The sequence below is a fragment of the Macaca nemestrina genome, chromosome 18, assembly GCF_043159975.1.
Source record: "Macaca nemestrina isolate mMacNem1 chromosome 18, mMacNem.hap1, whole genome shotgun sequence".
Lineage (NCBI taxonomy): Eukaryota > Metazoa > Chordata > Mammalia > Primates > Cercopithecidae > Macaca > Macaca nemestrina.
This window is the reverse complement of record NC_092142.1, coordinates 57,136,339-57,148,254: the sequence shown is the minus strand read 5'-3', so window position 1 is coordinate 57,148,254 and position 11,916 is coordinate 57,136,339. Positions and strand designations below refer to the sequence as shown.

General features: G+C 51.5%; 1 protein-coding gene and 1 long non-coding RNA gene across 4 annotated transcripts in view; one reads left to right on the top strand and one right to left on the bottom strand.

Annotated features, from left to right (window-relative positions):
* The first annotated feature begins 139 nt into the window (after window positions 1-139).
* LOC105491521 (uncharacterized) lies at window positions 140-4,350 on the top strand. Its single transcript, XR_011616509.1, has 3 exons — window positions 140-417; window positions 2,471-2,568; window positions 4,267-4,350. It is a non-coding gene; the product is annotated as an uncharacterized lncRNA (long non-coding RNA).
* LOC105491519 (U6 snRNA biogenesis phosphodiesterase 1) overlaps window positions 4,192-11,916 on the bottom strand; it is a 25,981-nt gene continuing 18,256 nt past the window's right edge. For all 3 annotated transcript variants that reach the window (XM_011758030.2, XM_011758029.3, XM_011758028.3), the window contains exons 4-7: window positions 11,553-11,606; window positions 8,123-8,228; window positions 6,508-6,591; window positions 4,192-5,435 (exon numbers count right to left, since the gene is read on the bottom strand). In XM_011758030.2, the coding sequence (XP_011756332.2) occupies window positions 5,331-5,435; window positions 6,508-6,591; window positions 8,123-8,228; window positions 11,553-11,606 (349 nt within the window). In that variant the 3' untranslated portion in view covers window positions 4,192-5,330. The remainder of the gene's footprint in view (window positions 5,436-6,507; window positions 6,592-8,122; window positions 8,229-11,552; window positions 11,607-11,916) is intronic.

Sequence of the window (11,916 nt, the reverse complement as noted above, 5' to 3'; positions counted from 1 at the left end):
GTGGAGGGAGGAAGCAGGGAAGGCGTGGTCTCCCTGCCTGGGAGGAATGAAGACTCCTCCTTAGGGATCCTACCTGGTGGGTGGGGGTGATACTGAGGCTGAGGGGGACGGGAAGGAGGTCTTAGGGGAGGGACCAAAGAGTCGTTTTATATATATATATGGAAATTTGTCAGCCTGAAATCTCTTTTCAAAAGCCACAGGGTGTCTCTGGCCATTGAGTAACTTTCCTCATTATCAAAGTGAGGGTTTTGTGCGCGTCGAGGGCGCGTTGCGGCGGACAAGGGGCAGGTTTAGGAGGGACACGGTTCAAGTTCCGAGTCCGCCCATTAGCTGCAGCTTGCACGTGGGCAAATTAATCTCTCCGAGTCTCCATGTTCTTATCGGGAATGTGGGGCAAAGAGTTGGAGTGAGTGCGAGGTAAGGCTTCCGGTTCTTGGCCTGGCGCAATAGGTGCCCAAGCACTTTGGCCACTGGCTAGTGCGAGTGAAGTGCGACAGTGCGGCCCGACGCGGCGCGGGGCGGGTGGACACACCTCCCCGCGAAACTTAATGAGCTGGCGTTCATTCTATTCCGGAAGCAGCTTGAGGTCGGGGCGGGGTGGATGCAGGAGGCCGGAGCTGGGAGGCCCGGGTCGAAGGTCCACCGAGACCCGGGGGCCAGGCCAAGGGCAACCCTGGAGACTGACCGGCGTGGTCAGTGGGTGAGGGCGGCAGGCAGGAGGGCGGAGACCGTATTCCTTATCTTCAGACCCGGAAATGGAAGCTGTCCTCACCTGAGGGCGGTTTTCTCTAGAGCAGGCCCGCGGGGCACCCCAGCCGGCCTCACCTCCCGGAAACTGGAAATCAGGAGACCTGGCAGGGCGCCTTAGAGAGCGCGCATTTGAACCCTCCTGGGATGTCCTTGGGGAAAGGAAGTCGGAATTTAGAGAAAGGAACCGGGCAATTTCATCATTTCCACGGACTCACTTCTCTGTAGGATCCCTCATCTGGGAAGTGGGTTTCTAAATTCTCCACTTTGAAATTTGCTTTTGGGAAATGTGCAGTGGTCTTCAGACACAGACAACAGGGCTGTCCTTGTTTAACTGACCACGTTGCACTCTTTCATGATATTTAGTCCCGATTAGCTAATTTAAAAAAGTTTGGGGCTAGGAAAAGTGGCTCAAGCTTGTAATCCCAGCACTTTGGGAGGCCGAAGCGGCAGAATTGCTTTAGCCCAGGAGTTCAAGACCAACCTGGGCAACATGGCAAGACCCCATCTCTACAAAGAATACAAAAATTAGCCAGGCGTGTGTACATCTGTAGGCCCAGCTACTTGGGAGGCTGAGGTGGGAGGATCACTTGAGCCCAGGAGGTTGAGGCTGCAGTGAGCTATGATCATGCTGCTGCCCTTCAACCCAGCTGACTCAGAGCGAGACCCAGTCTTTTTTTTTTTTTTTTTTTTGAGACGGAGTCTCGCTCTGTCGCCCAGGCTGGAGTGCAGTGGCCGCATCTCAGCTCACTGCAAGCTCCGCCTCCCGGGTCTACGCCATTCTCCTGCCTCAGCCTCCCGAGTAGCTGGGACTACAGGCGCCCGCCACCTCGCCCGGCTAGTTTTTTTTTGTATTTTTTAGTAGAGACGGGGTTTCACCGTATTAGCCAGGCTGGTCTCGATCTCCTGACCTTGTGATCCGCCCGTCTCGGCCTCCCAAAGTGCTGGGATTACAGGCTTGAGCCACCGCGCCCGGCCAAGACCCAGTCTTAAAAAAAAAAAAAAAAAGTTGGGGCTTAAGGGGCTATTAGTGAGAGGAGCCTAGGAATGAATGGAGCAACATTCTTAAAGGCCTGGGTCAGTCAAGTCTGGTGATTTTCTCTCTGTTGGAGGTTCCTCTCTTGGGGTCCAATCCTGCCTTAAGGAAATGACATCCCCTGTGACCATATCTTGAAGCTCCCAATTATTGGGTCTGGCTCCTATAGGTACTTTGGGAATCCAAGGTGGATTTGCATGTACATCCAACCCAAGATAGCTGGGTTTCTACTGGGTCTGGCCAGCACCCAAAGCCCAAAAGGACTAGTCAGTGGGACTGAGATGTGTGAACTCCAGCCCCTCCATCAAGAACTTTAAACCTTATCCATATTTTGTCAATATCGTTTCATCTATGCCCTGACACCCCCGCCCACCACCACACACCTTTTTTTCTTAGTCTTTTGAATGAAAGCCCAGACATGGTGTTTCACAGCAGTTTCATTTAGAGGTCCCGATGTGGTGTGAGGGGTTGTAAAAAGCTCTGGATCAGAAGCCAGGTCCCTGGGTTTTTGCCTCAGCTGTAATTTACTGGGCAATCGGAGCAAGTTATTCCCCTCTTTGGGTTTGTTTCCTCGTTTGCGAAAGTAGAGTTCTGAGGTCGTAGGGGAGGTCTCCTGTTCGGTGAAGGAAAGTAGCTGTGGGCTGGAACTGGGCCCAGGACACCCCCTCCTCCAGCTCTCCCCTCCAGGGGCCCCTCAGGCGATGCACCCACCCAACACACCATCAAAGGTGAAGCAGGCCTTGGGACTCTTGGTGCCAAGACAAGGAATAAACAAACAAGCCAAGGTAATTTCCCTCTCCCTTGGAAACAAAGCTGGGGTGGTCTGGAGAGGCGCTGGAGAGTGCCAGGTGGAAATCAGCCAAACAGGCGTGAGATGATTTCCCTGCCCTGTGGGGAACATCTGAGGACACCGAGGCCAGATGTGTTGATTTTGTACTCTCCCTGGTGTGATAAAATCCTCATCAAGAGCATTTCTTTGGGCCAGCCTGCCTGGCGGGGACTGCAGCCTGCTCTGGTCTTCCCTGTGTCTCCAGAGTTGTCTCCGAGGTTTCTCCTCTTATGGAGAATCTCCTCTTATGGAAGAGCCCCGGCTGCTTCTGCACTGTCAGAGGGAGCGCTTGCTCAGCGGGCTCACTCTGCTCCAGAGGCACACTCAGTGTCTGGGTGCCCGCCAAGCTCCTGCAGCCAGCCTCCTCCTCAGGCCCAGCCTGCCCACCCCTCCCCCTCAGCGAGGCTCCTGCTTCCTTCCTCCATTGCCACCTTCCATTCTCCATTGAGGAGCCGGTTATTGATCTTGGCCCATTTCTCAAAGTTGCTGCACTCAAATTCCATCCTCAGCACAGACGGACTCCCCAGCCACATCCTCCCCTGGGGGGAATGGCCCCATCCCTCTTCCTGGGCTTGTTGATGGAGGTCTTACCTCACACCTGCCCCCCTCCCAATAAGAGCCAGTGCCGAAGTTTGGGGAAGTGCCATGTTGAGGATGCAGATTCTTCTCTGTGCTCCCTGCCTGTTCAGCCCTGCTGTGAGCACCCAGAGGGCAGACCTAGTCTGGTTCACCAAGTGCCCAGTTCAGGGCCTGGCACAGGGCAGGTGTCAGTTAAGTACAGGCTGCACAGCCAGAGTTGCCGTGTTGCCTGCAAGCCAGAAAGGATGCCCTGCATCTTCCTCCTCTCCAGAAGAACCAACCCAATGATAAGTTGGAGTCAGATCAATGCAGTGGGGAGCAGGAACAAGGCCCAGAATGTGCCTGGGTCTTTCAGTGCAGTGGCTGGGAGGCTGCCCCTTTCAGGAAAGGCGGGGCAGTGGGGGCCACCATGGGAGCCTGGGCAACAGGCCCCTCGCCCCACACCTTTCCCTCAAGCCCTGTGTCCCCACTCAGATGCCAGGCCTGACCATGAGGTGGTGTGCTGGGCTGGATCAAGGCTGCCCCAGCACAGGACCTGAGGTTAGGGCTGAGTACGGCCCTTCCTTGTGATTTCTCATACAAGCAAGTCACTTAACCTGTTCTTTTAACAGCGGACTAGCCATCCCCACCCTGTTTACCTTTCGGGGGGATACTGGAAGACATGAGAAGGTATCGGGAAGCGCTCAGTGTCACAGCAGTATAAGGTGTCAATGTCTGCCTATGTGGGTGAGGGATGAGGGTGGTGACCCCTGCCACATGCCTAGCTCCAGGCTAGATGTGCTATGTGAGAACTCTGTGTGTAGACCTTGCAGGCCGGGTGACTCCTCCTTACCCTTATTTTACCGAAGCATCATTAATGCCTCTCAAGGCCACCTTGGAAGTCACAGCAGAGACTTCCAAGAGTCCCCCCAAACTGAGAGACACAGCTGGACAGGGTAGGGGAAGGTGAAAGTCATCTTTTCACTGGGTTAAATACAAGTAGTCCAAAAAAGATCCAAAATAAGAAATGCAATTTTTTATTTGTTGAACATAATTTAAAACTGTAACATAAAAAGATTTCTCTATCCATCACCAGAAATCCAGAAGACACCTGAAGAGGACTGACTGACTCCTTGCCACGCGGAAGGTTTGATGAAAAAGTTAAAATCCCATGCATCCCTGGCCCTTCCTCCACGTTGCCCCTCAGAATGCTGCAGCTGCGGCAGGCAGGAGGCAGCAGCAGAACCCAGGCTGTGGAAGGCCCCTCTGCCTCTCTGGGAAAGCTGCTGGGGAAGCCAGAGGTCACAGTGCATTGGAGGCCTGGCTTTCAGCCACTGGCCAGGCCAAAATGAAACATCTGTTCAAGTCTCCCCAGGCACCTTGCTAGAGTGAGCGGGAGAAAGAGGGAGAAAGAAGTGGAGAAAACTGAGGCTGGGTCACAAGTTCTCATCCTGGACCTTGGCCTTGAAGTAGCCCCTGCTGGCACAGGAGCAGGGTGAGAGTAAAAGTAAATAAATAAAAGCGACATGCTTCAAGGAGAGAGGGTGACAGACCCACTGAAGCACCCCGTGTCCTGGCTTGGCCAGGGATAAGCCAGGGCGTGATGATTTAAAACACTCTGATCTGAGGCCAATGGCATCAAAATACAAATTGCTGAAGTGGGAGAGGGAGTGAAGGGCTGTTTGTTAGGGGGACTACAGTGGAGATTCTGGCGAGTGTGGGTGGGCTCACCACTGACCCCAGTATTTTCTTTGCTTAACAACCAGAGTAAGAATTAGGATGCCCAGGCTGCCCTCTACTGGCAGTTTCTGGGAAGGACCACAACACAGTTGCACCCAACCTACAACCCGCAACAGCCGAGAGAGGGGAGGAAGAGAGAGGGAGGGGAAGAGAAAGAGAAAGAGGGGGAGGGAGGGAGGGGGGGAGAGAGAGAGAGAGAGAGCGAGTGTGAGAGAGAGAGAGCGGGAGAGAGAGAGAGAGCGGGAGAGAGAGAGCGAGAGCGAGCACTCGGAGGATGAGGAGTGGCTACACTTTCTGCCAGGCTGAAGGCATGGCTGGGACCTCCTACTGGGAGGCTAGAAGCATCTCCATTGATTTTAGCAGGTTCCTCCATCTCAGCCTGGTCTGCAGAGGGCCCTGGAGGAGGAAGGCCTCTGGTGCTCACTTCAAAGGCATCGAGAAGAACTTGTTCCCAGACTTGCAGTGGACTTGCTCGATGTACACGCGCAGCAGCACCTCAGCATCTTCAAACCCATCCACGATTGCCTTAAAACAGCAGCCAGGGGAGGACAGTCACATTAAGGGGCATCTGGGACCCAGAGGGCACTGCAAACAAAACCAGCTTACCCAACTTCAGAGGCTGCAGGCTCCAGGCTCTGCATTATTGATCTTGTCTGATCACTTCTGTAATATCTGAGGTTGGTCCCATCATCCCAACTTTACAGATGAGGACACAGATGCTCAGAGCCCTGGATTACAGAAACCAATAAAACCAGGCCTGGGACCCAGGTCTGCCGGAGCCCAAACTAGAGCTCTTTGCCACCTCCAGCAACATCAGGCCAACAGCAAGGCGGCTCCTTAATGAGGGAGCACAGCTGCGTCCAGCCTGCACATGTTTGGTTTGGCTTGCAAAATGTTTTTTAAACATCCAAATTAGTTGCTGACATTTGAAAACTGACAAGATTACATGTAAAAACCTAGGTTTCTGGCTTCTCTTATGAAGCAGAAGTGTTGGCAACTCTAGGCCAACCTTCCTGCATGGCCATACTCCCTACTGTCTCCCCAGCCGGGGCTGGAGTATCAGCCACCACTTACCACTTCATGTAACCTGCTGGTTCTCCTCCAAGAACGCATATGGGAAAGTGGAATCTTTCAGCTACTTATCAAAATTTGATAGATTCTGGGGGCTGGATGTTACTTACACCTGGTACATTTCACCCATTTCCAGTGCCAGGCCCAAGCCTCTGACCCCTGGGCCAGTGGCTAGGACTTCAGGGGAAGCCTGCAGCCTCCTCGCAGATCAGGGTTCTAGGGCAGTGCTTCCCAAACTGTAATGTGCACACAAATCCCTAGAGATCTGTTAAAATGTAATTCTGATTTCTTAGGTCGGGGGTTCGGCGGGGGGTAAAGATCTGTATTGCTAATAAGCTTCAGGTGACGCTGAAGCTGCCGGTCCAGGGGCCACACCTTGAGTTGCAAGGGAAGGTGTTGGGGTCTCCTGCCATGTCATTTGTTTCCCAGGGATTCGGGTTTGGGTGCCTCATCCTCCTCCTCTCCAGCATCTGTCCCGTCATTTCTGGAGTTCAGCGCGCTCTGTGTTCCCGCCCTGGAAATTCACCTGTAGTTCCTGCAGGCACTGCCCCTCCAGCTGGAGACGTGCATCACCCACGCACCAGGCCAGGCTGAGGTGGAAAGAAGGGTCCTGGGGAGGGAAATGAGAGGCAGGCGGTCACCTGGACACCTTGGCAGGCCCTGCCATCACAGCAGGTCTGTGACAGAGCTGTCGTGACGTCCCTGCTGGATCCCTGGCCTGCCCAGTGGGAGACAAGATCCTCAGTGTTGATCCCAAGCACCCTCCACAGATGGACAAAATAGCATAGGACTGGTCCTTGCTATGGACTGAATCATGTCCCCTCCCCCAAATTCATGTAGCCCTAACCCCCAATGTGATAGTATGTAAAGATGGGGCCTTTGAGGGGTAATTAGGGTTAGATGAGGTCATGAGGGCAGGACTCTCATGATTAGTGCCCTTTAATCACAGAGAGCTTGGGCACTGCTCTCTCCCTGCAGCCCCCGACCCCTGCCCCACCACGTGAGGACATGGCTAGAAGGCAGCCATCTATAAGCCAGGAAGAACCCTCACCAGAAACCGACCACACTTGGCCGGGTGCAGTGGCTCACCCCTGTAATCCTAGCACTTTGAGAGGCCAAGGCAGGCGGATCAGGAGTTTGAGACCAGCCTGGCCAACACGGTGAAGCCCCGTCTCTACTAAAAATACAAAAATTAGCTGGGGTGGTGTTGCACACATGTAGTCCCAGCTGCTTGGGTGATTGAGGCAGAATTGCTTGAACATGGCAGGCGGAGGTTGCAGGGAGCTGAGAATGCGCCACTGCACTCCAGCATGGGTGACAGAGTGAGACTCTGTCTCAAAAAAAAAAAAAAAAAAGACATCAACCACACTGTCACCTTGATCTTGGACTTCTAGCCTCCAGAACTGTGCAAAAATAAATTTCTGTTATTTAGGCCACCCAGTCTATGGTATTTTGTTATGACAGCCTGAGCTAAGACAGTCCTATTCACAGAAGCTTTCCTTGAAGTATCATAGAGAGTCATTACATCTGTGACGTGAAAGAAAATCCACCGTCTATTCTGATCTAGGACATTCCAGTATACACCATACTTTTCAGATGACATGAACAAAATCCCCAAAGTCTCAAGTTTTGAAGCAACAATAATTGTCACCATTCAAATTCATACTTATCTCCCTCAGCACGGTTTAAAAACATACATCAAATAAAACGAATGGCCCTTCAAAGCCCTGATAGTCGGCTTAAAGCCCAGGTGCCGTTGGAGGGCCTGGGCAAGGTGCAGGAAGGTGTGTGAAGCTACAACTCTTCTCTGAGGGTCAATTTGACCAAAAATTATTAGGGACATCTACTTAAAAAACGTGAAAATGACATGTGAACATTATGGAGCAGAAGGTACAAATCTCGGGTGTATTTATGATATAAAGCAAGATTTCTAAGAAATGTTGGACTTTGGGTGGGCTGCATCTGACTACAGCTCAAAGCCCTCACTCCCGAGGCGTGCATCCTCAGAAGGCTGGCATTCAGAGCACTGACACGGGAGGTTCTGAAGGGTCTTCAGTTTGCCTCTTATGAGGGCCTCTTTAAAGACAGTTTTATTCTCATTAGAAATGGGTCAGTGGAGCAGCAGCAGCCCCATTCATTACCTGGTAGAAAGTGGTGAGGTGGAATTCCTCCATGACTCTGTCCACCTCTGAAACTAGGTCCAGGAACTGGGCGTGCCCTGAAGTGACCTCGAGCCCAATAAAGGTCCTGGGGAGAGGAAGACAACATAGGCATGAGATGCAGCCTCTGAGAACACCAGCCATCTGCGCAGCCGAGGAGGAGCCAGGCAGAAAGCCAACAGACCTGGGCCGTGGGTCTCACCCTGTCTCCCTGGTACACTCGCTTTCCTGCTCCATGAGCCAACTCTCTCAGTCCCCACATTCTCTGTCTGTAAACCTTCCTTTCCCAGTTCTCACCCACACAGCTCTCCTCCCTCTCCTGGATCTAGTAACCCTTCCAGGAATGCCCTCACCCACCACTGCCAAGACACAAACCCAGAAGCTTCTGCATCTCCATTCTCCATTCTCCATCACCGTTCCAATTGCAAACGACTCTTGTCCTCAAGGAGGCCTCTTCTCAAGGACTTTGCTTCCTGGCATCTGCCACACCTCCCACAAGCACTCACACATGCTTTCTCTCGTCTTTAAAAACTCTCCCCCAGGCCGGGCGCTGTGGCTCAAGCCTGTAATCCCAGCACTTTGGGAGGCCGAGATGGGCGGATCACGAGGTCAGGAGATCGAGACCTTCCTGGCTAACACAGTGAAACCCCGTCTCTACTAAAAATAATACAAAAAACTAGCCGGGCGAGGTGGCGGGCGCCTGTAGTCCCAGCTACTCGGGAGGCTGAGGCAGGAGAATGGCGTGAACCCAGGAGGTGGAGCTTGCAGTGAGCCCAGATCGCGCCACTGCACTCCAGCCTGGGCGACGGAGCGAGACTCCGTCTCAAAACAAACAAACAAACAAACAAACAAAACTCTACCGTGAACCCATGGCTTCAGCCAGTCCCCATCCCATTCTCAGTAAAACTTCTTAAAAAGACAATTTGTCCACCATCACTATCTCTTTCTCACCTCCCATCTTCAACCCACTTTGCTGGAAGTGCTCTTGTCAAAGTTGCCAACAACCTCCACGTCACCAAATCCAAGGGACACTTTGCTGTCTGCCTCGTACCTGCTCATCGGTATCTCACACAGTGGACTCTTCCCTCCTTGAAACCCTTTTCTCTCTTGGCTCCCAAGACACCACCTGCCATGCAGTCCTGGTTTAATCCTGCCTCCTGTCTCCCGGTTCAGTGTCCTCTGCCATCCTCTCTCCTCTCCAGCCTCTCCATGGTGAAGATCACTGGATCTCCTCCATTTGCAATCTCCAGGAGGCTGTTCTCACCCAGCCCCGCTTCCCACACTGGCCAACATTTCTATCTCCAGCTGGTCCCTCTCCTGAACACCCAGTTGTGTATGTGACATTTCCACCTAGGGGTTCAATAGGCAGCAAAACCTAACAGGTACAAACAAACAGGTACAAAGCAGAACTTTTGATTTTCATCCCACCAGTGTCTCCTATCACAGAAAACGGGGCCAGTTGTTCCAGCCTCAAACCCAGGAATCAATGTTCATCTTCCCCTTGCGTCACATAAATCCAACCCATTGGTAATTTGGTTGCTTCTGCCTCAGTGTATCTCCAGTGTGTCCACCTCTTGGTCTTCCACGGCCATCACCCTAATCTAGGCCACCAATGGTCCCTCACCTGGACAATGACACTTGGCTCCTCTCTGGTTTCCCTGCATTCACTCTTGCTCCCTTCTATCTTGCCCCCAGACTCCATGGCCACAGACACACCATCTAGCCAGACCGACATCCCCAGATACACATCAGATCATGCCTCTCCTCTGTTCACATCCCTCCAATGGCTCCCATTATACTGAAAATTCAAACTCCTTACTTGACATTACAGCCCCTGGATGGGCTAACCCTGCCCATCTCATCTCCTATCATTCTCCCATGTGCTCTCTGGGGTTGGCCTCACTGGCCCCCTCAAACACGCTGAAATCTTCCCTGCCTCGGAGTCACTTAGTTTGCTATGTCCTCTGCTTGAAGCTCTTGCAACAGCTCTTCCCAAGACTGGCTTCTCATTCTCAGGTCACCATCAAATGCCATCTCCCTGGCCACTTCCCTGGTACCCTCCTGGACTACCCACTCCTAACCATCATATCACACCACAGTTATTAACAAACACTCTCATTACTTATTATCTGTCTCCCCTCCGAATATGAGATTGAAAAGAGCAGGGGCTGTGTCTACCTCTTCACTGATGAATCCTTAGCATACAGCAAATGCCTGGCACAAGTGGGTGCTTAACAAACTTGTGCAGCATGGAATAAGTGAACGAATAAATGAGGCCCCTTTCAGAAGTGCTCAGAAAAGGTGGCCCAGTGAGTGTGTCAGACAGGGAGGCTCGCTTTGAAGGCAGGATAATCATTTCTTCTTATGTTCATCTAACACTTCAATACTTTTAACTTTTCAAAGGCCTTGGGGCTCACTTGAGCCTTACAACTGCCCAACAATGGATGTTGGGAGGTGTGTGCCAGTGTGAAAACGAAAGGTCACAGAGATGAAGACATGGACCAAACACCACAACTGGGATGGAGCTGGGCAGAAACAGGTTTTCTGACTTTCACAGGTTTTCACTAAACCAAGATGCTTCTCTCAATCTCTGTGCAACACCCCCCACATGCTCCCCCAGTCATTATTTATTTATTTATTTATTTATTTATTTTTGAGACAGAGTTTCGCACTTGTCGCCCAAGATAGAGTGCAGTGGCATGATCTTGGCTCACTGCAACCTCCTCCTCTAGGGTTCAAGTGATTCTCCTGCCTCAGCCTCCCCAGTAGCTGGGATTGCAGGTGCCTGCCACCACACCCAGCTAATTTTTTGTATTTTTAGTAGAGATGGGGTTTTGCCATGTCGGGCAGGCTGGTCTTGAACTCCTGACCTCAGGTAATCTGCCCACCTTGGCCTCTCAAAGTGCTGGGATTACAAGCGTGAGCCACCGCACCTGGCCTTTTTATTTATTTTTTTGAGACAGGGTCTCACTCTGTTGCCCAGGCTGGAGTGCAGTGGTGCAATCGTGGCTCACTGCGGCCTTGACCTCCAGGGCTCAAGCGATCCTCCCATCTCAGCCTCCCAAGTAGCTGAAACTACAGGCACACACCACCACACTCAGCTAATTTTTGTATTTTTCATAGAGACAGGGTTTGGCCATGTTGCCCAGGCTGGTCTGGAACTCCTGAGCTCAAGCTATGCACCTGCTTCAGCCTCCCAAAGTGCTGGAATTACAGGCATGTGCTACTGCACCTGGGATCTCCCAGTTATTTTTCTTAATGAAAGGTTCAGATTTGGGGATAGCTGCCTTTGTAGTCACTGAGTTGGTTAAAAGCAAACAAAAAACGGGACAAATAAGTCCAGAAACAAAGCACTCAAATTTTGCACCAAAGAATCTTCCTCTAATAGTGACTGGGGGTTGGGAAGACGCACCTGGTTTTCTCTTGATTGGTGTAAATCTTTACCTGGTTGGCAGTAAAGAAGAATCTAAAATGTAGAAGACCATATTTTAGGAAAAATCATAAGAGAAAAAGCAGAAAAAATAGCTTATGTTAAAAAAAAAAACAAACAGCACTTTGAAAATATAGTTAACTCATTTTGCACTTAATATTATTACCCCATTATGCAGATAGTATACTGAATCCTAAAACATTAGAGCTGGACAAGACCTTGAAATCACCCAGCCCGAGTAACATACAACATCATCCAGGTGCTAGTAAAAATTTTACTTTGTTAATAGCAGTTCATTTCGATAAATAATTTGAGACTATCTCAACTTTACTGATGGGAACTGAGA